General features: G+C 38.5%; 1 protein-coding gene and 1 long non-coding RNA gene across 3 annotated transcripts; one reads left to right on the forward strand and one right to left on the reverse strand.

Annotated features, from left to right (window-relative positions):
• Positions 1 to 1,710: 1,710 nt before the first annotated feature.
• SP4 (Sp4 transcription factor) lies at positions 1,711 to 26,917 on the reverse strand. 2 transcript variants are annotated; one of them, XM_038174867.2, is made up of 6 exons: positions 26,652 to 26,917; positions 25,924 to 26,024; positions 23,883 to 25,440; positions 6,861 to 7,089; positions 6,398 to 6,597; positions 1,711 to 5,306 (listed from the first exon to the last, which is right to left on the reverse strand). In XM_038174867.2, exons 1-6 carry the CDS (start codon positions 26,656 to 26,658, stop codon positions 5,059 to 5,061), a joined length of 2,343 nt encoding a protein of 780 aa, XP_038030795.1. In that variant the 5' UTR covers positions 26,659 to 26,917; the 3' UTR covers positions 1,711 to 5,058. The 2 variants fall into 2 exon arrangements, with proteins under 2 accessions (XP_038030795.1, XP_038030796.1); XM_038174868.2 differs by lacking the exon at positions 26,652 to 26,917 and adding an exon at positions 26,135 to 26,277.
• On the forward strand, positions 26,366 to 27,833 carry LOC113842671 (uncharacterized). Its single transcript, XR_005263442.2, has 2 exons — positions 26,366 to 26,514; positions 27,555 to 27,833. It is a non-coding gene; the product is annotated as an uncharacterized lncRNA (long non-coding RNA).

The raw sequence follows: 27,833 nt of genomic DNA on the forward strand, positions 1-27,833 counted from the left end.
CTTAAAAGAAAAAACAAAAAAAAAAAAAAGAAAATGCCCTTAGTCATGTTCCTATCGGTATGTTACATCACCAATCCAGCCACTGCCAATGGCTTTTTTGGGATTGGAGTTAGACGATCTTCGAGGTCGCTTCCAACCCAAGCCATTCTATGACTCTATGTCTTCTAGCAGTTCTGCTAGAAAAATGTATCTTGCTGTCCTCTCCCTTGGAAAGTTATTTGAGCAAGGATAGCATATAGTAGCCATTGGTCTCCCCAGCTTTTGCAAGGCTCAGAATATTGGGAAATAATGCATGTAGTTTGGGAGAAAGGAAAAAAGGATGGAAAACAGGGACATGGAAAGCATAAGGAAATGAAAGTGACATCAAGAAGCTTAATATGAATTAAATATGAATTTTACACCTGAAAAAAGTCACTTCAGTATTTGCTACCTAGCTGCATTAATTTATTAATTTCTATTTAATAAAATATAAAAATAATTTCAGAAAGTTAGAGTAATGGTATTGAATGTACTTTAAAACTGCAGTATAAACTGCTCTATTTAGCATTATATTCTGTTTCACAAAGTAGATCACGCTTAAAATACCAAAAGGGTAAAATGAAATATGCATACTCATCCTTAATTTCTGGTGTTAAATTGTTACATCTGATATTATACCACAACAATAGCTAAGTGGAGAACTAATTTCTTATAATTAATCTAGAAAATGCTACTTGAAAACAATTAAAAAAAAAAAAGTACCACAATATTAAAATCTGGGTAATTAAAGCATTTTAGTTGGTCAGATGAAACTACTTTGAATTATGACATATTTTTTACTTCAGTTAGTAAGGTTGTTTGATAATCATTGCATTCGAATAGATGTTAAATAGGTTGTTCCTCAAACATAATAAAAATAATTTAGGACTGAATTAGAAGAGAGGAAAGATGATTCTTTCCTGCAGTACTAGAAGTCACAAATTTTCAATTCCATCTTCTTTTGGAAGATGGAAGAAGCAAGTTGTTTTCCTGGTATTTATTTCTTCCTCTGTGAAATACTACTACTTATTCTCTTCACAAGTACCATACTTTTTGATGGCTTGCCAAAAAATAAAAATAAAAAAAAATCTGTTAGTATAAAAAAGCCCTAGCATTTAGTATACTTCTATAATTAGCAGTTTGGTATGAGATCAAAGTTATTTAAGTACAAGACAATGCAGGAGCTCATTTACATTTTACTAAGAAGAAAAGCTTAGTATAGTTTATACAAGTTGAAGTAGGTTCATTCAGCTTTCCATTGTTTCATTCTGTTCATTTCCTGTCTGCAAGACAATCATGACACTTCTATTATTTACTTCTCCCTACAATTTTTAAATTTTGTGTGCACACAGTGGGTGGGTGTTCCTATTCCTTATGTTAGCGAAGTTTTTCCTTCAGTTGCTCCTTCAATATTGTCAGGAATAACTAACTTCCATTCCCAAGACCTGACCAAACCCAACCGAATCCATGATGTCCATGCTGAGCTAGAATCTGCTGTTTTAATTCCCTGCTGGGAGCCTGCCAGTTGGGAAACGCTGACCAGCAAGTGCAGGTCTTAATTACACAAATCCAGAAGCTGCTGCCAAGCTTTCCCCATTGAGAAGCGTTTGCTTTCTAGTGTTCTTCTTGATGAACAGATTATCATTCAAACATAATTCATTGCTGCTTTATAAGTAATTAAATGAAGAAACCTTTTAAACTCAAGGGAATTTTAATAGGTTACTTGCAAAATGTTATTGCAGGCAACAACTTGTACATGATTTTAGTTCCAAACCCACCAAAAAAAAAAAATACAAATCAGCATTGTAAAAGTGTCAGATTAGTGCCTTACAGGCTTTGCTGGCAGAATTAAGTTCTAAATTCTAGATGTGGGGAAATGTTACTAATTTTTTTCCTTTTCCATTTTTTTTCTTAGAAAAATTTACAAGTGAAATATTACTACAAAACTTTTTATAAGGATTTTTTTTTTTGCAAAACATTTACATTTTTTACCATCAACTATTTTTCTGTTTCAAAATCATTATGTAGATTTAATACCCTATGCTGCACATCAATTCTTGCGGGATGACAATTCAGTGACATGCATAAAAAAACACCACAAGGCATTAAAATGAAGACTTAAATACAAATATTGTTGCAATAAAACAGTTATAAAATTGAAAAATAGGACCTAAACATCATGCTTACCTAACTCTGACAAATTAACTTTTTCTCCTAGATTACACACTTTTATTACTGCTCTCATGAAAGAATGTGATAAATAATGACTTAACACCAATTTCTAATGTAATCGGCAACACATACACAAACCTAACCAAAAAAAAGTATATCGTAAGAAAAAAACTAGTCTAACACTGGAGTTCTACCATGGTAAATACACTTTGCACTGATAATTACAATAAAGCAAATTTTTTAACGGTGGCAAAGGGAATGAACAGTGAAATGCCATTAAACAAGATACTACTGCACATCTGTGCCCTATTACTTACAACAGCTATATCCCACTGAGTCAAATAAAGGACGTTGAAATTTACGATCCTTTTAAGACAGAAAAGTGGATTCAGAATGGTATGCAGAACAGACTGTCAAAATGCTTCTAATTTCATCGGTAAAATGTGCACCTGCTAACACAAGTTAATGTACTTTAGATGCTAGGAACCCAACCAGATTTAGATTTTGATACATCTACAATAGGGATTCATTGTCAATTAAAAATGACTTCAGTTTCCTATCTGCATATGTAAGTATGCATGAACAAATTATATACGAAATGGTTGTGCAGAATGCTCATAACTTCAGTTTACAAAAATTGTTAACTTCTAGGAAACATGGTAATAACATTAAGAAACTTTTTCTTTGCATAAAGAAATTTATAGCACTGATTGTGAAGCATAATGATAAAATATATATTTGACATTTCATTTCCTATATAATAAAATTAACAGTTAATACTACCTAATGTTCATCTGTATTAAATGTAACATCTAATTGAGTCTGATGTTTTAAGTCCAGACACATCAGTTAAGAGTACTTTAAATAAAATATACAAAATAATGTACAAAACCCAACTAAAATTTAAAGACTGTTACAAGTCTACAAAAGCTTTAAGAAACTTGAAATTTATAACCACAGTGTAAAATTGTTTTTCTTTAATCTCAAAGCTTTTTCTTTTTTTTTTTTTTTAAATGTAAACTGAAAGTATAAAATACCTTCAGTTTAATATTTTGCTACAAAGGGCTGGCCTAAAGTGTACACAGTGTAAACAATGATTGGTATTTCTCTTGCTTCAAAAATACACAAAACACCACAAGATTGATAAAGTATTCAGATGAGAAGTATATGTTTTGTGAGAGAATGCACAAGGTATCTGGTATGCGTCTCAAACCAACAGTTACCAAACACATTCTTCCCTTTGTAATTTGCAGGAAAAACAAACAAAAATCTTAACCTTCTTACACTGTACTTCCTTTTGTTACATCAAAAATATTTTGGTGTATAAATTTTAAAAATACCGATCATGAGAATTGTTACCAAATGACTATATGTGTAAAAGGTTACATTTATGATTATGGGAAACAATTCAAAATCCTGAGCATGAAATATTTGGCCATCTTTCCTCCTCTTATGTACGGCAGTTTTTACGTATGAAATGCAGTTTTGTGTTATTGTTGCTTTCCATTTCCTCTATATTCCTATTAATCTGACTCAACTGAAAATATAACCAAACCTTTAAAATCAAAAGTCACATAATAAAAAGATAACCATATTCCTCTTTTCCCATTTGTTTTGTGGTTGGAGCCTCAATGTAAGATTTGTCAGGTAACAGATATTTATTACCAGCCCACATATATCTTTGAAGAGAAAATGAAGACAGTAATATTTAGGGGAAAGGAGAGAAAATGTTTACTTACAATGCCTTTTTTGGTTAAAATGTGGTAATTAATTCTTTTCTTTGGCTATTAAGTCAAAGCATAAAGAACTCATCACATTAACCACAAAAAAACAAACAAACTAGTATTTACAGGAAGATGATACAGAAGAATGATCTACAACACTCATGGAGACAATTCTCTGATTGATTTCCATGAATCCTAACAAAATTAAAACATATAAATATCTAAGACTGAATTTTTATGATTCATGTTACCTATGAGTTAGAAATGAACTGCTGATGCTTTAAAATATGAATATACTAAAAACTGACCCAAAAGTTGCCGTATTCATTCTTTATCCTACATAAAGACACCATTAGTTTTGTAAAATCATATGTTAATATCTTTCTATGCTTTAATCTTTCCTACTGTATACACTAATTCTACATAACCTTAACTCTCCAAAGAAAGAGAGGAATTAGAACTCACTGATTGTCATTTATACACACTACTATAATGTAGTGGTCAAAATTAATCTGAGGTCCACCTCAGATTCACTTTGCAGCAAGCACGTATCATCCAGCTGCTATTCGATTAATTCCAAAACTTGAGAAAAGACGGCCAAAATAAACTGACATGTTCTGTGGACTGAGCAAAAAACTAAACTATTTTCACTATCATTCAATCTATATTCAGTTTTGCTGTTTCTTATGGGAAAAGATGTTCTCATGAAAATATTACAAATTTATATTAAAAACAAAGTACCTTCATCAAACGATATTAATTCTAGTCACGGTCCACCCTGTTTTACATTGTAAATTCAGACAATATCAAACACTTTAACATACAATGCCAAAAGAGAGGGGAAAAGTTCATTTAAAATCATTACATGATATACAGACACATAACTAAAAAAGTACAGTATGGAAATAATATTCCCCCATCTGTTTATCCAGTACATCAATTTGCGCTGTTTGTATTTTTGAAATTTTCGTCTTGTTGCACCAGTGTACACTTCCCATGCTGACCCTCCAGCCTGGAACAATTACAGAAGTCAAGACTGAAAACATGATCTCCTGCTCTGTAATCCACTTTACCAGCCCACTTCCATATCCTGAAAGGTATGTAAACTTAAGTGCAGCACTAGGCGTCCATATAAATTATCCTTTCAGAATTCTTCCATGTTTGTTGAAACATTAGGGGTTGCTGGGTTTGAATCTTGAGAAATGGCAGCAACAGTGACAATTCTTGGAGAACCAAGAACCTCAGTAACTGAAGAGTCCAGTTCTCCTGAGGTAACTATGGCAAGGGCTGTTCCACCACCTTTCTTGTTCTGATGAGTTTTGACATGTTTCGAGAGATGGTCACTTCGCATAAACCTTTTAGAACATTCAGGACACTCAAATCTCTTTTCACCTTTTTAAAAAGAAGGATGAAACCAAAACGTTAGTGAAAGAGAGCACCAAATGCTTTTTGTTTAATCATTTAAATCTGACGCTTTCCTTTTTGACATTTGAAGTATCTTTCAAAGGATACAATACTTTCGTCTCTACCTGTCTGATTTCCAGGTCTGTTCTTTACAGTCATAAGTTCTTGGCAATCTACTCTTCACTGTTAAAATGCTCTTAACAAACATTTGCTATGCTATGATTATTTGGTGAGTAGTTTGAATTTCCGATCACCAGAAAATTTTCCTAAACTTCCATAAATCTGACAGAGTAGCAGAAGTACAAACAGTGAATGAAGCTCTTGATAGCATTTAAAAAAAACACTTTTATTTAGATTACAATTACAAGAATGGAATGTGGACACAAATTTGATTCCCAAAGCTCCATGAATCTGTCTCATGAGAATGTATAAAATCAAACTCAAGAAAAAAAAAATCACCATACTAAATGTTCCAACACTGTTTAAATATCATTAGACCTCTTTTGAGTGTTACCTTGTGAAGCTTTAATTTTGAGGGGGGAGAAGAAAATAAAGCCTTCTTTGGGCTAGAAATATGAAGACTAACAAAGCTTAGTTTCTAAATGGTCCAACTTTCTAATTTGAACTGTTAGGAGATCTTGCTTTATTCATTCTTACCTGAAATGTCAAGGAATTTCCCCAAACCACCAAATCTGATGAATGGACAAGGTTAAAAAAAATCTTAAGGGCCGGGGCTAATCTAAGTGAGGAGAACTACCCCTAATCCATGACGAATCCTACGTGCTCAAGAAAAATTGTCAAATTTTGATAACTAACTTACATCATTGATGATGGTGTCTCTTTCTAGGATACGTACAGAACAATTTGAACAGATCTTTATTTATTTAATTTCTCAGTCAGCTTGCATTAATGAAATCTGAAATCTACTGCTTTTCACTGTCTCAAGTTACTGCATTTACATTTACATTTAAAAGTAATTTTGAGAGACCCTAATGAGTGAGATTTTCAATATCACTATTTATTCATGGTTACTACGATTCAGAGTTACTGTACTATGTATAAAGAGAGGGCTGACCAACCTGTGTGGGTTCTTCTATGTCTTTGCAACTCATCGCTCCTTGTAAATCGCTTGCCACAAAAAATCCAGTTGCATACAAATGGTCTTTCACCAGTATGCCAGCGCAGATGTGCCCGAAGATGAGATGTCTTGCCATAAACTTTTCCACATCCTTCAATATGGCAGATATGTTGCTTCTTTTTTCCTGGCTCATTGCTGCTTCTAAAGAGAAGGTTTAAACTGGTTAAGTAATCTTATTCTAAAATATTATTAGTTGGCTTAGGAAAAATACTTCATGATAATAGACACAGTTATAATTTAGTAGTCTCTGAAAATAAATATATAAACATACTTTCTAGTGGATAGCAATAAACAACATAGACAGTACAAGAAAATCTCAAGCCCAAATGAGGAAAGCCGTGACAAGATGCCTAAATACGTATTGATAAAATTTACACTTATGTATTGATAAAGTTTACACTCACCTTCCTTCTCCCTCTCTACAATTAGGACATGAGCAGGCAACTCTTCTCAGTCTTTTGCCAGGTTGTGCTTCCTGGTCAGAAGCTTGCTGAGCTTGTTGCAGCTGTACTTGTGTTATCTGATCAGGACTAACAGCACCAATCGCTGCATTAGCAATGCCACCTACTGCTACAGTAACAGGAGCTATTGTAGCTTGCTGTACTTTTACTCCGTCCTGACCTTGCTGTTGACCTGTAAAACAAGACAGTGTTTTTACATTTTCTTGGTAATTTCACAAATAAGTTTCATGCAGTTTATAGAAAACTAAACTACTTAAAAAGAATCATAAAACAAATATTAAATCTAGCCATTTTTCTGAATTACTACAAGAAGATGTACCTGCTAACTCAGATAGTGCTGCTCAACATAATTTAATGTTACCAGACCAGTACAAGACTGCAAATGATATTAAGAAATGTGAATTAGTTTAACAAATCCTACCCCGAGCCCCAAATGCTGAGATAAATGAGAAGACAATATTTCTGTGTAAGATTTTGTTAAATCTATTGCCAGTGAAAACACAGAAGCACACCTACACTCAGAAAACTTCAACTAGCTCATTTTGAAAGTTATTTTATGACACAGAGAAGTCACTTCTACAATCTGTACCGACTAAACACTAAGCCACAAAGGAACTTTCACCAAAAAAAAAAGAAGAAAAAAAGAAAAAAAGAAGGGTCATAGGTCCAGCCTTAAAGCTCTGCCTCGCTAGCTTGTTCATTTTGTTTTGCAGAAGGGAGTATGTTTTCAAAAAGACTGGAAAAGCAGATTGAATCAAATACAATTAAAAGACTGACATGGTGAATTAAGACTTCAATTTCACTGCATAAGTTTATCAAAGGAAATCAGGACAATTATCTTGATATTAAAGCAAAATAAAGAGTATTCTCATTTAGGTAAGAAGTGAAGTTTCTTGAGCAGTAGGGTAGTATTATATTTACTTTAAAAGTTATAGACTATAGGGTCTGAGAAAATAACATGACAAGCACTCTGACACAAAGATGTCTGTGGTCTGACAACACTGAATACCAGTCCTCCAGGTAACAGGTATGGTAAAAAAATATCATCAGGTACTGCCATTTTCAAAACTTCATACAAATGAAAAATAAGAGGAAACACTACCTACTTATTGATAGAGTGTAATGACCAACCAGAATTCCCAAGAACAGACTTCAATATTCCAAGACCTGAAAGTCTGCAGTATTGAAGCACTAATTTAAAACTCTGAAATCCCTTAGAGGTAATATGATTCAGAGGTATTCAAATAGGTACTCAAACTTACTTCTCAGGCATCTGTAATAGAAATCAACACAGACAAGACTGAGAAGAACACTCAAGCCTAAATTGCCCAGTTACTAAGCGAGTTCATATACAACACCGTGTGAAATAACAACTACTTTATTCGTGTGACTGCTAAGGAGCAATATCTGCCTGGGCAGGATACGTTGTATAGTGCCGTGATAACACCCATAGACTAAACCTTACAAACACCAACACATACACGCAGACAGGTTAGGACTGAAGAACCTCCCAAGGTGACAAGACTGTCATCCAACAAGCTGTAGTTCACTATGGGAAATAGAATAAATCTGTGTTGTGCCTGGGTCAGTACCAGGTTATTTTCACTAGAAGCACTGACCAGTAAACTCTTGGTTTCATTCTGGAATTTGCACCCAAGTCAGCTAGATATAAACAAACACCAATTCCATGTTTTCTTTAGCAGGCCACAAATATCAGCAGATACCGAGTACTTTTGGTTCTTTGACACGAACAAGGGCAAACCCAGAAGTGATAATGATTGAAACTCACTTGGAATTCACAGGATTTTGGGGATAGACAGACAGTAATACAAGAAAAACATTTCTACAAAGAGTCTGGAATTGGAAGCAGAGGAACCATAGAAAAAGAATTAAAACATTAACCTTGAGTGTAGAGCCTCCATATATCCAGGCTAGAAGAAAGACTTTCTTTCCAGAATAGGAATATACTAGAAAAAAAAATTATTTAATAACAGGAAAGAAAAGCACTCACAAGAATTCTTGAAGGAGAATATGATAGGTTAAGGAGAACAGTGAGGTATAAAGGCAGATAGCAGTATCTAACACTTGGTTCTAGCAGTGGCAGAACAGGACGTGAGCTTCCAAAGTGCTGGTCCATGGGCAATTCCATGTCAGGTCATTAAGCTGCTGAAGTACTGAATGCTATGAATAGCTAGCGTCAAAGAAGGCTGATTGTTTTTGTTATATGTAATACTTATCTTAACACATTAATGTGATTGCTTGTGTTAAAAACCAGCTGTAGTTTTTAGTTAGCCAAAGGTAAATAAGTTAACAAGAAGAACTGGCTCTGCTTGTAGTCTTTTGCAGAGACACAAACTCCTCTCAGTGTGCTAAACAGACCCCAGATGTAAACTCCTTTAATCCACAGGGTGAGCACTACAAATGATGGCAGTCTAGCGACTGTCACTGCAAAACTAAAGATACATCATGTACTACAGTCACACCTACAGCAGCATCTGCTGCTATTCTCACAGTCAGGTGTGCTTTCAAGCACGTTAAGTTATTCTTTGCCATCAGAGCCTGTTAGAGAGATGACTCCATCCATGTCAAAAGTCCTATTTGACAAAAAAAAAAAAAAAAAAAAAAAAAAAAAAAAGAAAGCCCCATATCCTGTTTTCTCCCAGTTTTCTTTTTTCTCTAAGATTTTCTCTAATTGACATTAATGCTTCAACACAACTTTTCCCAGGCTGCCAGACTAAAGCCTTTTCAGTACAATGTGAATTGAGGCACTCAAAACTCAAATCTATTGATCTATTTTTATTTATATTGATCTATTGACAATTTTTTTACTCCATGACTATTGCTAGAGTGATGAATGTCTGACACACAACTCTTGCTTGATCTGACCAATATGCATTTATGTGGAAGCCTGTTCAGCATTTCTAACATCACAACATATCGTGCTGATTTGATATGAACCAACTTTCAGTCCAAGTCATGAGATAGCCAACCACACAAGGGTCTTCTGATACTTCCTCATAATATCCAGCACTGCTGCTTACATACTTTATTGATCCTACACCTTCCCCCATCTTTTTCATTTGTTCTCCAAGGAAGACATGCATGGTCCACATAAGCATCTTGGGGAATAGGATACATACTACTGAGCTATAATCTCTATCTATTTACTTAACATGATATAACAATACATTTCAGTATAAATTCTTCATAGTAACTGTAAAGGTGACAGCAAAAATACAAAAGATAAGATGACAAAAGTAAGGTTGCTCAGGCAAAGAGTTACATTCTCCATATGATTTCAGTTAAACAGCAATTAAATGACTGTTTTTCAGATGGCATTAATACAGTTATTACATTTCTAATGTGAAGAGGAAGAGAATCAACATTTCAGTTCTTTAAGCTCACGGAGTTATTTTAAACCTCCCTTTCCTTGAATTCCACATAACCAAGATCAGAACAGAAGGTTCTGAAATTCCAAAAATATCACACAAATAGCTTTATTTAAAGATCCAGGACACAATATTCATAGAGGTTTGCTTATTGAGATAGAAGAATGACTGGAGGAAGTACAGATATGATATTTTTTTTGTACTTTTGAAAAAGCATCCCAACAAGTTAGCACATTAGTAGCTACCAAGATAGAAAGACGTTCATCTGTTTTTATTTTTTAACTTATGGAATTATAAAGGTTGGAAAAGACCTCCAAGATCATTTGGTCCAACCCTACCACCAATGTCACCCACTAAGCCATGTCCCTAAGCACCAGGTCCAACCTTTCCTTAAACACCCCCAGAGACGGTGACACCACCTCCCTGGGCAACCCGTTCCAGTGCCCGACTGCTCTTTCTGTGAAGAAATGTCTCCTCATTTCCAACCTGAACATCCCCTGGCACAACTTGAGGCCATTCCCTCTGGTCCTACCACTGTGTTACCTGTGAGAAGACGCCGACCCCCAGCTCCCCACAGCTTCCTTTCAGGTAGTTGTAGAGAGCAATAAGGTCTCCCCTGAGCCTCTTTCCCAGACTAAGCAATCCCAGCTCCCTCAGCTGCTCATCACAGGCCTCGTGCTCCAGGCCCTTCACCAGCTTTGTAGCCCTTCTCTGGGCACACTCCAGGGCCTCGATGCCCTTCTTGTAGTGAGGGGCCCAAAGCTGAGCACAGTACTCGAGGTGCAGCCTCACCAAAGCTGAGTACAGGGGAGATCACCTCCCTGGTTCTGCTGGCTACACTATTCCTGACACAAACCAGGGTGCCATTGGCCTTATTGGCCACCTGGGCACACTGCTGGCTCATGTTCAGGCGAGCGTTGACCAACACCCTACACCAAAATATGCAGCAATACTAAAACATAGAATAGTTTTCTTATCTATATAATGCCCCAGCACTATATCTATTCAATTAGCAGAGCCTCTGCTGTCCCCCAGAACTTTTAACAGGGCAATAGAAACTACAACACGGTGCCAGAGCTCATCAGTGCTAGTAGCCAGATGAGGTGAACTAAAACTTCTCAAATGCACTGTTGTACTTTTTCCTATTATCAACTTAGCTTTAATTAAAAAACAAACAAACAAACAAACACCACACTGCTGATTTTAAAACCAAGTAGTTGAGATAACGTTACGCATAGAGGAACAGAAAAGACTAGCATCACTTTATAGTGACTATTAAAAATAATCCATATGGCTTGCTACTAGGGGCATAAAAATATCATTTAAAGCCTTCCAAAAATGTGCTAAAATCATGAGATCACTTAACATTATTTCTTTCTGATGTACTCCAAACCACAAGACCTAGTATCAGTATACTTCACCATCCATAATCAAGCCTTTCAGTAACAAGAGCTCTCATGTTTCAACACAGATTTCAGAAAGAATTCTAAACAAACCATTACGTGAGGGAATAAACAAAGTCATGCTTCAGTTCATCTGTGTTGTTATAGATGAGTTGTCAAAGCAGTCCCTGCACATTTACACCTGCCTGTAGAAGACAGTTTTTCTTAAAATTCCCATGATTTCTTTTTAATGCTGATTTTCTGAAATTGTGAAACAATTTCTGAAATTGTGAAACATTCTTGATAAACAAAATCATCACTGAACTTTATTGCACGTGCTGTCAGGTTACAACTTTAAGTTACAACAATATGCTACTGCACAAAGTAACAATGACACCAATTACTGCATTTGATTTTATTTCTCTCAGGTATAAGTACTCTTTCTTTTGGATAGTAACCACTGCATGTCAGCCTGCATCAAACAAAACCACAAGGCAACCTGATAGGGAATTTATTTTGCAAACCAAGCACAGGAAGCCTCTCACTAGTTAGAATATTGCATATATGATTATGAAGATACAATTGAGAATGTTATAGACATTCTCAAATAGAAGGACCTTCTCAGGGTCCTATAGACCTTCTCAAATAGGACGTATATGTATATAATTTTAGTCACTAATCTTAAACACTTAAGCATTTAGTGAATGACATCTCAAAATACAGGATTGCACATCTTTTGTTTTTCAGCACCACATTTTCTTCCAATTTTGAAAAGAAAACCACAATCCTGCATCTTAACAGTTACATCACATATACTTTCTTGTATATACGAGTCTAATGTGTTTTCTTGCATGAACATTTTCAAGTACTTCCTAAAAAGCCAAATATCATAAGAATACATACCAATTTTAGTTTTCAAAGCTATCTTGCAAAATAAGAGCTCCCGTAACACAACCCAAATGACAACGAAAGCTAATGTATGCTACCTAAGGAACACCTTCCTGTAAAGTGACTTTGCTACAGAGCTATCCACAACTGAAAATCATTGTCATTAGGCTTGGTCATCCATGGTAAGTCTAAATCAAAAAGTTTCCTTTTACTACACATTGCACATGCATTCCTATCACACTGTTCTTGTTCACCTGATGCAGTAAGCATGAAAAACTACTCTTTGAGACAAGTATGGTGGATGTGGAAAAGGCTGTACTTTGACAATCCACAGAAGTCACTGGAGTAAAGCTTTAAAAAAAAGGATCTTGGACAGAAGAGAAATTAAGACAAGAAAAGGACACTTCTAGTTTCTATCACTCAGTTCCCCAAAACAATTAACACAGAGTTCCTGTTGCTGTTGTGCAGCCAGCGTTCTGCAGTCACAGAGATGTCAGCATTAATGAGAGATATCTCCGTATCATACACCTTACTGCAAAAGCTGAGGAATGCTTTGCAAAATGTACATGGAGCCAGACTGGCTAATGTTAAAAAACCAAAAACTTGTTTAATTATGTATTCTAAAAATGAAAGAGATAGTTGCAACTGACACCCACATCTCTGTGTATATTGCTAGAGGACATGTAAGTAAAAGTAATAACAAGCTGCAAAGGTTTGAAGTTCTACAAGTATTGGAGCTGACATACCAACTTGCCCATTAAATAACTTACTGATAGAAAAGAATGGGGAAAAAAGAGGTCTCAGCTCCTTTCCCCTCTCTGCATACTTTAACTGCAGTCAGCTTGCAAACATTTAAACATTGCCTACTATTTCACTTGAAAAATGACAATTTAAGATCAGCCAGGATTTTAAATTTTAAACATCTCAGTGCAATATAGTTGGAAAAAATGATCTTTAACATCACCTGCCGGAAAAGTTTCATGCTGAAGAATGAGATGAAAAAATCACGCTTTAAAAATAAACATAATGTGAAGACAACAGTGAGTTTCAATATTGACACAGAAGACAATGGGATTTGATGCTACTTAAACATTATGTAGACAATGCTGACTTCTCTTTTGTCCTGAAGTAGTAATTTATAAAAGGTTTGATAAAGAAATGATATATGTCAGGGGAAATATTTCCCAGAATAGGAACTTTTCAAGGGTTGATGCAATGGACCCACACAGTGTTCAGAGAAGAGCAGTTTGGAGTAGAGAAAGGAATTGGATCCAACCAACTACTGTAGGAAATGTCGGTTGTCACAACACATTGTGTCCAGATGCTACTACAATTTCGAGTACAAACTGCAGCATCAAGTAGATTGATTTCTTTTCTACTGCCTACAGGGACATTGCAGCAAGTTTCTATTTTTCCCTGTTTCCGACTTGAACAATATTCATCGGAATCTATCTTCTCCTCAAGAGACTTTTCTTCACACGTCAGATGGGATGGTTTGTTCAAAAGTTGCTAACCAGCATCACAAATAAGCTTAGCTTTTGTGAAAAATACTACTAAGAAGCATGAGGACTAAGGCAGAAAAAAGTTGTAGAGTTTTAAACACCTTAAAAAAAATGTATTGTTTTTTCTTTTGAGCAAGAATCATAGTGGCAACACAGAAAAACAAAACAACTACCAAGGAGTTTCATGAAAGTACTTTAATAACTTCAAAAAATTTAAGGCTTTTCACAAGTGCATTAGGACAGTCTGAAGTCAACTTAGTATTTTCAGACAAATTTTTTTTCCAGCTTGTATTACGTTTAATTGAAAGCCTATTTTCTCATTATTAAACTTTGCAAAGAGCTCTCACAAATACAACACAAAAAGATCTATACGGGAACAATACAAGGAAACAGACATGGACCTACATTTTCACAAAATTTAGCCTTGCACAACCAAGTAGAGGTTTCAGTCAAAGCAAGGCAATAACTAATTGTTTGGGATTGTTGCTGCGATTTTAATAGGCTTTAATTAGAAATAAAATATGTTCAGTTTTTAGATATTTTAAAGGAGCTGGAAACAGCAAAAAACACTTTATCTTACTGCTAAGGTCCGTTCAAAAAAATAATTATGTTTTTCTCCTGTATTAAGAGGTCAAATAGAAAAGTGCATTTAGGATAAGTGTTTGAGAACACTCCTCTGCGGATGAAAGTAAGTAGCTCCCTGTATATTGAACCTTAGAGCAGATAGATAACTGAAAATCCAACTACCAATCGTGCTGTTGAATGTTAGGTGCACTGCATGGAACTAGCAGTAGATATAAGAAATGTAGCTTTTAAAGTTTATTTTTACTGAGCATCTGTCTCTACTCTATCATCCCATCCCAACTCTCAAGTTATTTTACAGGTTTTAGCCACAACAGAACTTGGCTCAGTTCTTTCTTCCATCTCTTCCCCTTTACCTTGAAATGGGGATAAGACAAGAACCTTGTTGATTATTAGTCTCTACAGCCTGACTAGAAGAGCTGACTACCTCCCAAACTGTAACAGTAAAGAAGTTACATACACATCCTACACAGTTCTGACATACAGAAATCAAAATACTGCTTTCTGGGATTTCTAGGAAGTCTGTTTTTCAGCCACCTCAGTTCAACTTCTGTATATTACCATGGAAATAGCGATTGCCTGATCTTGAAAGGAGGCTGACAGGAGAAAGAAAAAACAATAAAATAAACAAAAACCCAAACTAAGGTTTCAGTATTGTCTTTTCGTTTGCTTTTAACTACAGCTCAGATGGTTGACATATTTTACACTTTCAAGTCCACACTTGACTAGGTTTACAAATGTCCTCAAAATAAACATTTTGGCTACATGAAGTGCTATCTTCATATTGATTGAGATAAAAATAAATATGATGCTACGCACAGGAGTTTGGAAAATGGAAAATTTCAACAGCCTAGTTTTGAAGTCAGCTAACTTCCTGTTTAAGTCACGTATCATTTGATAATTTGTTCAGAATTAAGAAATGCTAGCGATGAAGATTAATTTGTTTATTAAAGCTGAAACAACTGGTCCTTGCCTAATAATGGCTCTAGCAAGATTAAAAGAGAGCTATATATCTTATAAAGGCCATGTAATTCTAAGATCAAAACCCTTAGCAGTTCTGCCAGCTCTTGTGTAACATCATCACTCCTGTAAAAAAAAAAAAAAAAAAAAAAAAGTATGTTTGATATCACCTGCTCTTCCTTTCTGGTTCAGAACAAATTGAAAAACTTAATATTTTACACAGAGTAGCTTCCCAATGGCCAAGGAAACAACACAAACAAGGCACATATCTCTTAGAGTTCAAAAAAAAAACTTTGAAAAAAGATCAGAAAAAAATCAAAGCAAGAGTGGTCACATCACCTGAAACCGTTCTATAATTAAGGAAAGCCAGACTTGTACCTAAGATGTGTGCCAAGTTGCTTTTGGCAGGAGGATATTAACCGGATGTTTTCTTTACACAAGACTGATATTAGTCTGCCAGTCTAGCAAGACTAATTATGCACGTTGGGATAACATGGTTTAAAGACTGGCTGATCAAGGTACATGACTATTAGCCACTGTCAGTAGTATTAAATACCACAAACTCTATTCATTTCTAAGAATGGATGAATGCAGAAATCTGAAGAAATGATACCCCAAACTAACCTACACAGATGTTGAAATGCTAAGCTTCTCAAGAGATTGTGGACGTCTGGAGCTTGTTTTGATGAAAGTTTAATGACAAGAGCAAAACAATCATTATGAAAATTACTTTTCATATGCAGTTGCAACTACTACGCTACAGCATATGAATAAAACTTTTATTAACTTTTATCCATCAAACTGCAAACCATTTAAGAAGTTTAGTTGTGTTTCAACAATACTGTTCATACTCAAAATTAACCATTCACCTTGGAACATGATGCCCCATTATGTGAGTTAGATTGTAAGAAATAATCCAACATTTTTAATATGTTAGAACAGTGAGAATTTCTCACTTCTACCACTACCAAAATCACATGAAACTAAGTATATCATAAAATAATGCATGTTACACTGAGGAAGGTATTAAAAACAGGAGTGGGGGAAGCATATTTACAATCTCTCTCCTTTCCGGGAGCAATTAGGTTAGCTTAGCATTGATCCAAGCACTCTTAAAAAAAAAACAGAAACAATTAAATACTAACAAGGTGATGAAGACGTGCAGCATCACTCATAAACATGTGCTTGCTTGACATTTGCTGAACAAGAAAGTTCTGCCTTTTGATTTCCTGCTCTACATATTCTGATTCTTGGCAACAGGGAACTAGAGAAGGGAGGGCAAAAACTGATATTCTTAGAGAACCCATAACACTCAAGTGTTTTTGTAAGACCACATACTCTAACTGGGAAATAGTTTTACTAATGTTCTACTTTGAAGAGCTTAAGAACTTGCATCTAATTCTTCAAATTGATAGCATAGAAATGGCTCATTAGAAACCTGTTTCACCTTGCAATTATGAGCAAAGCTGGTACTTGAAATACTTCCCCTTCCTCCTTTCCCTGGAAGCAACAACTGTCATGCCTTGCCACTGACAGGCAAGGCAAAGGCTTATTTTACTGAGGCATTTTTACCAGGTGATTCTCCACTTAGGTGAAAAGGAAGACTGTGTACACCTTACACATCAAGTTTACAACAGAATATTGACACTTGATTTTAAAGCTGCCATCACCTAGACAAGTGTTTGCTGTCACCAGCATAGTTTGTTGTTAAACTGTTTCTGCCACTGTTTTGAAATTCAGTTTAAGAAAATCCCACAAACAGAGTAATTTTGTTGTTGGAAGACTAAGTACTTTTAATTACTCTGAAGCATTTGAAAAGAATGTGAGTGCTAGAATATTTAGAACTCTGTGATTCTGCAACAATTCTCAGCTGAAGGCAACCTGAGAAGAGCTGCGAGTGACCTTTCATGACTTTGGAAGAACTACACTAAATTGCTATTCACTTTCCAGCTAGTCTCAAAATGCAAACTAACAAAAAAAAAAAAACAAACGCAAGAACTAAGCAGAACTCCTGTATTTGTTCTGGTTTTGCACAAAATAGCCCAGTTCTTCATACTATTTTTCCACTGCAGGCTCCATAGCTTTGCAGCTAGTTTCTTCCCAGGTATTTCCCACAGCTCACTTGCCAATGAGCAGCCACAGAAGCACTGGATGTTGTTCAGAAAACCTCCTCACAGGGACACCACCCTTTAGCTCCTCTGACTTCAACACCTGGTAATTGCCTTAGCCAGTTTGCTTCTATACGCATTGGATATTTTAAACCCTTTTCACCTTGTCACCAAATGCAGACATCTCTCCTTGCTTAGCTACTCAACTTATTGAGTTCTGATTCTACACATACCCACTGTTGCATCAACAAGAGCAAGGAGAGCCACCGATTACACTGTAAAGAAGATGCTTCTTCTTTCATTTGATGGCTTAAGTGTAAAATTCTAAGACTTCAGGCTTAACACCTTCCGACAATAACTATCATAATATCAAAAATGGCAGAGATAATACTGGTACAAATGTGAAACAATTTAATTTCTCATAATAGAATGGTTTGAGAACATTAAATAAAATGTCTTACACTGCATTTACTGCAGACAAGTAATAAACATGTCAAAAATTTACACAGACTCAAAAAAAAGCAAATCCATGGAAGAAAAGTAATCTAGAGATTATTAAGTACTAAAAAAAAAAAATACAGCACTTGTGACTCATGAAGACCTGAGCTGCTGATCATTGAAGGGTGGGAAGAGTACCTGAGAATACCCATTACTCTTGCATGTAGTCAGTATCAGACATGGTCAAAACCTAAATATTTAGTCAGAAACTCCTTTGACTCATAGATTAAATGCATGTAGTTTGGGACTATTATTTTATTCCTGTTTGAAGCATTTTAACAAATTCTTTAAACTCCCTTGCAAAGTCTGAAGCAGAACATTTACATTTTGTTACCAGTCTCTTCAGCATTTGAACAGCAAGTCAGAATTAATGACTCACACAAGAGGAGTTAATGAAGAAGCAAAGGGAAGAGAAAGCCTGAAAAACAAGCTGAAGATGGATGCTGACAAATTTGAGAAGTACTTGACAGGAAGAGACCTGGAGGTACTAGCAAATTGTGTAACTAGAAACAGTAGAACAATGAAAGTATCTGGCCAAAAAGAAAAGGAAAAAAGCCTTAGTAACTCATATTATATACTATAGGGTATGAAAGAAGGACAATTACATTTTAAGACGTCCCCTAATGAGAATACTAAGTATTGGCCTTCATGGTCATTACCAACGTTTTAGAATCCCCTTCTGCACATCCCTGCAGAAGACTCTTAGAACTCTCCAGCTGCAGTATTGCCAGGCTGCAAACTGAACACTAGTCATTCTTCCATGTTATTTAGGTGGATGAACTCCAGATTCCCCATAATTCAGGCCGTGCCAATGCTCATGGGTTAAAATGGCTTGCACTTGAGTTGCAAGGTGGTGGGATCTGGGGACTCTTGCTTAAAGCAACTAACAAAGCTTGGACCAAACACTTGTATACAATACAAGTAATATTTCTCACTATTTTTAAAACAAAAATGTCCCATATAAGGAGAGCTAAACACCATTGTCACATAACAAAATTATTTCAAGAGGTAGACAACGCTGATCTATTACTATTTTTTCTTCATAAGAAACAGGGAATTCTGAAAAGCCATTGTTTCCACCATGAGGACAAAAATCAATATATTTCCACTGTGAGCAAAAATGATAAAAAAAAAAAAAAAAAAAGAAAAAGCAGCTTACTACCTCTTCTAAAGACCCCTGTGTAAGAACAGGGGGTACACAAATCCCTTACATTGTAATGAAATGCTGCATATTCATGGTTTGTCTGTAACTTGTCTTAATAAAATTGGACGTTTTATTTCACTCCATATTCATCAGCACCCACAAAAATATTCATAATTTGTGCTATTCCTAATGCAAACACGCTTCAAGATCAATGTGTTGGAGGGGAAAAAAAAAAACTTTAGCCCACCAAAAGGAAATTGTTTTATGAACTCTATTTTTCTTAGAATCGTCTCGTATTACAAGTTCCTTCCACAGACTCACTTTTGTCAATTAACACATCTTGACAATTAAGAGGGCATAAAAATATGCTTCAAAAAGGTAGAACCTACCCTATTTTAAGAAGGGAGGGGAATCCTTGAACTTGATTTTACACCTATCACAGCAGAAGCTTTAAAGAAAGGCAAGAGAACCATCTAGCACCTGCTTGTCCCCAGGGTTATATGGGGTAAATTTGGGATGTCACCATCTATCTTACATCCAAATGACAAAAGATTATTCCATTCCATGGGGAATCATGTATAAAACAACAATTAGTTCATATAGTACAGAAAAAACGCAGTTTACTTTGTACAGAATTATCTTGTTTAAAGTCCACACTAGTTACTGGCCTCATAGCCAGGCAGGTATTTGTAGATCCCTGCATGTTAAAGTAAACACAGCTGCTTTTAGGTAGTCTATTGTTTGATTAGCACTTCACTTAGTTTCTTTATCCTCCTCAATCCAGATTCTCTTCATACCCCCCTCCATTTGCCCCTATATTTTCAATTATTCTTCTGACTGACACTTTGTACATCTTCTCTGCAGAGCTTCACAGAATCACAGGGTGGTGCAGGCTGGAAGCAAGCTCTGTAGGCCACCTGGTCCAACCTTCACTCAAGCAAGGGCACCTGAGCTGGCTGCCCCGGACTACGGGGCTTGAGTGTCTCCATCCATGGAGACTCCACAACCTCTCCAGGCAATCTGTGCCACCTCTCGGTCCCCCTCACAGTAGAAAAAACTATCTTCCTTCTGCATCACTGATACTGAATGAATTCTCCTGTGGGTCTGAAAATGAAAAGACATGAGGAGAACTCTGCTTTTGCCTTCCTTTTTGGCCACGCACAATGTACAGCTGAAAGCGTGGTACCTACCAGTAGCAACCTGTTTGAGGTTTTAACTTAAAAATTGAACAACTACAAAAGAAAAAGCACACCAAACATTTTTTCATCTTTCTTGGTTTACTGTAGAGCCTACACACCTTAGGACAGGAAGCAGAATAACAAAGGTTATAAAAAAGCAAACCAAAATACATCATTTACTCGAAGATGTAAATATTTTTCTTCCCAATGTGAGATCTGTCTCTATTGGAACTTAAAACCTGTTAAGCAAAAAAAAAAAAAAAAAAAAAAAAAAAAAAGAGAAGACCAAAAAATGCCTAAATAGGCTTTCCCAACATAGTTCTATAGCTTAACATTTCCATAAGAATTTTAAGCCACAACTTATTATTTGCAATTAGAGTTCTATTGCTTTGTTTCATTACTGAAAAACTAATAAAAAGGCACCTAAATTACCCATTTGTAAGAATAACTACAAAAAAACAATGTCCATGAAAAACATATGGCACAAATAAAAGAACAGTTGTTTCCGACAGCTACTTATTACAATTTTTTTTTTTGTTTCCCCCTGAAACTTGGCTGGCTTTATCAGTTGAGCTTGCTCAAAGGACAAAAACATTTTTTTTTTTTTTTTTTGTCCTAACAAGGCTAGAGCACCTGAATCAATGTATGGGTTGAATCCTTCACTCCATCTCTTCCCTGACACTTTCTGGACATCCTATGTACTCCTTATTTCTAACACCTACTTCCACTGCTCATTTGTAGTGAATGATCCACTTTTGGAGAGTTCAATTAACGTACAAAAAAAGTTCACATTGACAAGCTCAGGTACTGCAGGAAAGCGAATGGAAATATCAGTCTGCAGATGTTGAGGTAACTGAGCAGTTTATTTTTTTTGGAGATGTCCAGTAACAATATGAGCAAAAATAATTTAAAATAAAACAAACAACAGTGAATCTGAGGAAACTAATAGCCCTGAACAAGACAACTTTTCCCTTATAATTGGCAAGTAAAGTTTAGACTTTTGCATGTTTATAGTTTTCTATTTTGTAACCATTTCTTCCTTGAACACTTATTCTAGCATTAACACAAGGACTGAACATCATGCTCTCTGCTCTCCTTTCCATGCTGCTTTGCTCTCGGAATAGCAATCAGAAGTTTTACAGGAGAGGCAGAGAAGTTGTAATTTCCTTCTTTTATTTCTCTCTCACATTCTCGAAGTTCTATCTCCATAACCTTAAGTCTTGGGGAACATAAATAGTACCTCATACATGGAGGAATGATTGATGGACTCACTGCTGCTAGTATAAAATTAAAAACCCTACAGAAGCAGCTTACCTGGGCATAGGGGTGGGGAGGAAGGCGGAGGGGAATTCAGCGGTCATACAGTTTAAGTTTAGGTAACATATGAACCCTTTATGAGTAAGGCTTGGCTTCTCCAGAAGCATACTTCTGACTCATTCCCCTTGCTCAGTAACAAATCTCAATCCCTCTATTCTCCAGAAGACATCACATGCAGTCAGAGGTGCAGACAAGGTAACTGAGCAAGATGATATTCAGAATTTCTTGTCTGAACTGCCACAATTGTAAGCCATCAGTAAGCAGGGAAGCAGAAAAGAACAGCACGTAGGAAGATTTTTCCCACACTCCCAAATCTCAGCTGCTTCCAAAGCAGGCTTTCCATTCCCTTGCCCCCTGCCAAAGTAGGCACTTTTGTCTAACAGTAGCCAACCTGCACTTTCCCATCAAGGACAATTTTCCAAGACAAATTAGACTGCAAGATGTTGTAGCAGCTGGTCAGCTCCACTGAGCCTACAATTATTTTTGAACTATTACAGCCAAACACAAGGTCAAGTTTTTAATTCAGATAACCCTGATTAACATCACTGTAACGTTCCTTAAGTAAGGAAAGTTTACATCATCCAACCCAACCCTTAGCATTTCCGTGTTCCATCAAGTGCTGGAGAGCATTGTAGCAGACAAAATTCTCCCAATAGCAAATTTCTCATTGTCAAAGTACGTTTAGTTTCCTTGGAAGTACTTCTGTTTAGCTGAACAATCCCTTGCCCAGTTAAACGTTTTTCATCTTAGCACATGATTATATAAAACAGATTAAGAGTCAATATGATACTAACATTTTTCATGTTGACTGGACAGTAAACATTTTTTCTTAAAGTTTTGTATTAAAAACTGACTACTACAGTTGAGTTACTGTAAATATGAGTTTTTATTAAAACTAATACAACAGAAGCCTTTTGCTCTTACGGAGTTAAACCAAGCTCTTGTAAGCAGTTATCAAACTGGCGAAGAGGCCCTCAAATTTTATCTATAATACTAAAAGTTTGCAAGTTTTACATACAGAGTTGCCCTTATGGGTCACTGCACTCCTTGCAGTGAATTTATTTTAGAAGTAAGTTCTTTATTCCAGCCTAGAACCTTTTAGCAGCTCTTTCCACAACTAATAGGCCAGCATAACCACGCAGGCATTTCATAATACACGTCAGAAGTTCATCATCAAGCACTGAGGTGGTTACAAGTGGGTTTGTTTGTTTTTAAATTAAAATAAGTCACATGATCAACGCTGCGTGTAAGCATACCTTACTCCATTCAAATCTCTCTGCAATATTCAGACTTTTGAGGGAATAGCTTTATGAGCTAGTACAGAGTATAATGAAGTTACATACAAATGCATGTCATGACCCAGGATTTCGTAGTTCACATACTGCCACCTTCCTCATCCTACATCCCCTATGCAGAAATGAGTATTGCCTGGTTGAAAAAAGTTTTTGTGTTGCTGGCTTTTGTTTATATATTATATTGTGTATATATATATATACACACACACATATATATTGTATATATATATACAAACACACGTATGTAATCATTATTTCATATATGATATGAAATATATACTTATAATAATATATATTTATGTTATATATCATTATATTTCATATTTTTATATATAGTATGAAATATAATGATATACAATTTATATATAAAATAAACATATCAAAGCTCTAGTAGTCAAGTATCACGTTCCCTCCCAAAGCCTGAAAGGTTTTAATAAGATGGAGAAAAGGGTCACTGAAAAATAGTTTATCAAATACAAGTAGTTCTACTTCAGTTGAGTGGGTTTTACTAGTTTCATCAATGTTTAGAAGTGTCAACTATTTTGAAATTTGAAATTCATTGATAAGGTATTTTCTCACAGTTAGGGGTTTCAAGTTTATTACCAAAGAAAAGCCTTATAGAAGTATTAAATATAGAAGCATAGAAGTGTTAAAGATGATCTGTTATTCTTGAAACAGTAAAAAAGAAAAAAAAAATCCCACCACTTTGTCAGACCACTCACCTGCAACACTGGTAATGGTAACTGGAACTCCTTGAACTTGAACACCGGCAGCACCCAGGTTGGCAACACTTACTGTTTGGAGATTAGGTACTGAAGCAAGCTGGGCAGCATTCAGTGTGATTGGGGTACCAGCAACAGCCACTGGTGCAATCTGAGCAATGGTTGTGCCACTGCTTGAAGACACGGGGGTAATGGTTAGTTGTTGGGGCAACCCAGCATTTTGAACTTGAAGGTTTGAAAGGCTTTGCAGATTCTGAACCTGTACAGTTTGCCAACTGATCTGCCCCGATGGTGTTAAAGTTGGAGCCCGGATGAGCACCTGAGTCGGACTTACTGCCTGCAGCTGAACATTCTGCAGAGGCTGCTGCTGGATGGTCTGTATAGTTTGGCCTGACTGGAGCTGAAATGACTGGGGAGGAATGGCCTGAATAATCTGCTGTTGAGGCTGCTGGATCTGGATCTGCTGTAGAATAGGCTGACCTACAATCTGGACCTGCTGAAGAGAACCTGACTGATCCTGTACGTTCTGTAGTCCATTGGACTGAAGCTGACCAGAGCTCTGGCCTTCAGAGTCCGTCGCGGTGGTTTGAGGTTCTTCAGTTGTCTGCTCCGAACTGCTGCCTGCTGTGCTCGTGTACTGGCCTGCTTCTGCAGAGCTCACTAACGTGTCACTGCTAGTTAGAGATGTTGAGGCAGTGGTTGTAGAAGTGGACGATGAGGAAGGAGAATCTGGCATTGAACTAACAGAGGCAGTAGTGACAGGAGTAGACGCTAGCTGACTTCCATTGGAAGCTCCACTTTCCGAAGACTGTCCAACTTGACCTGAGCCTCCTCCTGCTGCCACATTGTTTATCACAGGTAATGCTAAGGTTACTCCACCAATGTTTATAGGTAAAGTTGTTACAACTTGTGCCTGAGTACCAGGAATAGTTTGCAGTTGCAGCGGTATAGAAACACCAGGCCTGATTTGGACCGGGACCGTCTGATTTGCCAAGTTTTGAGCAATAACATTCCCCGAAGCTGTCCTGTTTGAAGCTGTGAGAATAGCTTGATTATTGCCCGCAGGAATAAGCTGAATTTGACCCTGTATATCTTGTATACCAGTAGCACTAGAGGGATTAATTTGAATTTGTTGACCTTCTGTTGTCTGAATCTGTGGAATCACTTGGTATTGGACACTACCACCTGGATTTTGTACTTGAATGACTTGAAATTGCCCAGGGGTCGTTGCAGAAGAATTGCCCGATTTGGTTTTTGAAGGAGATGCACTTCCATTGTTACTACTGGAGGGACTTGCTGCGCTTGAGGCAACAGAAGATCCTTGTTGAGCAACATTATTTTCTTTTGAAGCAGGAGGAGCAGCAGCAACAAGCTGCCAAGAGTTCCCAGCAAGCTGAGTTGTTACTAATTCTAACTGTTGCGGCTGATTTTGAAGCTGCACCAAACCTTGATTTGGATCTATAATGATCTGCTGCTGTCCAGTTGCTTGATTCTCACCAGGAGTTCCTATTTTGCTGCAAGTGGCTGCTAGCAAAGCAAGAGGTGAAGGCTGGGAATCCTATCCATAGGGAGAGAAAAGAGAACAGATTCAGAAGAGTACGAGTATTAATCACTAGAAGTAAGCGTTAAGATTTGCACAGGAAACAGACTTAAGTATGCTTCTGCGTATAAAGACCAATGATACAGCTCTGAATAAGGAAGTACATGTTTCTTTAAATAATCTGTAAGTATAGGCCAGCAGTTATCAATGAGTATGTGACAACCAGGACCTCAACCACTTCCTCACTCCAGTCTTTTTTTTCCTATACTAAGGACAAATTAAAAAAAAAAAAAAGACCTCGGTTACATGGGAAGTATCTGATCGCTGTAAAACACGATCAAAAACATGTCCAGGCAGTAAAAACATTGCACCCAAAGAACTACGTTTCATCCAGCCCAAAGAAAGATGCCCTGAGCAGGAAACACTGTTAGCTGAACATTTCATTTTAAATGCTAATAGTTTGGGCACTTCCCTACTCGTGTGTGTGTGTGCGTGCTTTACCTGCGAGCCTCCAGTTTTCCCTTTTTTATTATTATTGTTGTTATTCTCTGCCTCGGGAGATTTCTCTCCCTCTGTGGGCATAGTTTCCTCCTTCTTTTGATCTGCAGAAAAAGAAAATATCAAGCGTAACAGGTTAATTATTCACCTCCATTCCTACAACAACAAACCCCACGAGCACATCCCTTTTCGCTTCCCAGCCTCTGGCCCGCACCTCCCCAGGAAAACAACGGCGCAAGCCATCGTTACAAAAGAGCGAGTCCTGAGAAACGTGGTTTGAAACCCAACCCATGGGGGCTGGAGAGTTAACACCCAGAAAGGGGAGGTTTGGTTTCCTTCTCCCGGAGACAGCGGGAGAAAACCACCCACAACCCTCCTCCTCCTCCTGCCCCCTGAAGCATCGACGGCCACTGAGTGGCCGTCGATGCTTCAGGGGGCAGGAGGAGGGCTGTGCATGGGAGGGAAAGAGGGAGGAAAGGAGGAATGAAGGAGGGAGGGATGCGCACGGGAGGGAGGGCTGCCGAAGAAAGGGGGCACGCAGGAGGACGAGAAGAAAGGGGGCGCGGGGGGCGACGCCGGGGGAGCGAGGCCGGGGTAAGAGGGGTTGGGGGGGGGGGGAGGAAGGGGGGGCACGGAATAAAAAAAGGGGGGGCCCGCGGGAGGGCGGGCTGGGGGGGGCCGAAGGGCGGAGGGAGGAGCGGAGGGAGGGCGGGAGGGAGGGGGTTACATACCGCTCATCCCGCATTAATGCCCCGCCGAGGCGCCGCTCTAGGGGGGAGGAGAAGGAGGAGGAGGAGGAGGTGGAGGAGGAGGAGGAGGAGGAGGAGGAGGAGGCGGCGGAGGGCGGGGTGGGGGTAGCGGGGAGAAGGCCGGTGGCAGCCGGAGCGGGGAGGAGCGGCCCGGCCTATTTTTCCACGAATGGCCGCCGCCGGGGCTGTGGCGTAGCCGCCCGCCTCTCCGCCGCCGGCCTCGGCCCGCCGCCGTGAGTGACAGCCGCGGGCCGGGCGGCCGGGGGAGGAGGGAGGAGGGAGGGAGGAGGGAGGAGGGAGCGCGGCGCCGGGGGCGGGGCCCTCCGCGGCCCAACCGCCGCCCCCCGGCCCGGCTCCTCCCCCTGCCCTGCCGCCAGCCGCGGCCCGGCTCCCGCGCTCGGCACACGGCGCTGCTGACAGCCGGGCTCGGGGCGCTGATTGACGTCCCCCAAGGGGGGCGGGGCCTCGGCGCGGCGCCGGCCAATCGGGTGGCGGCTGCCCGCCTAACTGACAGCGCGCGGGAAGTGAGGGGAGCGCAGCCCTCCCCCGCCTCGGGCCCCCTCCCCTCCCGTCCCGTCCCGTCCCGTCCCGGGCCGGGCCCTCGCGGCCTCCCCGCGGTGCCGGGGGGCTCCTTGACACCTGCCCCGGGATATTCCCCGCAGGCGCCCCGCCCGCTCATTGGCTGGGCAGCCGCGCGCGGGGCACGCCGGGAAGTGTAGTTCGCGGCGGCGGCGCATGCGCAGGGCGGGGGGCGGCCGGGCTGAGGCGACGGCCTAGGAGGGGGCGAGGAGGGGGTGGTGGTGGGGTGCTGCGGAAAGCCTGCGGCGAGGCAGGGCTGGGTTAAAGGCAGAGAAACGAGGGTTGTGCCTCTGGTTTCCCCCACAGGGTCTCCGCCGGCCCTCGTGCTGCCCGCTGGCCGCCATGCCGTGGTGCTGAGCGCTGGTTGAGGCAGGGCTGGCCGTGGCGTCGTGGGAGAAGCGGAGGGTTTGTGGGACCTCAAACCTGCCTGCACCGGTTTGATTTCGGAGAACGGCGGTACCGCACACGTGTGTGGGTGGCAAAGCTTTGGATCTTCGATTCAAGCCTCTGGAATGAGGGAGATGTGGAAACACCAAGCCTCCAAGCCTTTCCGTTGAAGACAAATAAAACAATATGAAATATAAA

Source organism: Anas platyrhynchos, chromosome 2, assembly GCF_047663525.1.
Source record: "Anas platyrhynchos isolate ZD024472 breed Pekin duck chromosome 2, IASCAAS_PekinDuck_T2T, whole genome shotgun sequence".
Classification (NCBI taxonomy): Eukaryota; Metazoa; Chordata; class Aves; order Anseriformes; family Anatidae; genus Anas; species Anas platyrhynchos.

Coding starts and splice junctions, on each gene's coding strand:
- SP4 (XM_038174867.2), bottom strand. Junction 7,090..23,882: donor TACCATTACCAGTGTTGCAG/GTGAGTGGTCTG, acceptor CTTGTTTTACAG/GTCAACAGCAAGGTCAGGAC. Junction 6,598..6,860: donor TGTAGAGAGGGAGAAGGAAG/GTGAGTGTAAAC, acceptor CCTTCTCTTTAG/AAGCAGCAATGAGCCAGGAA.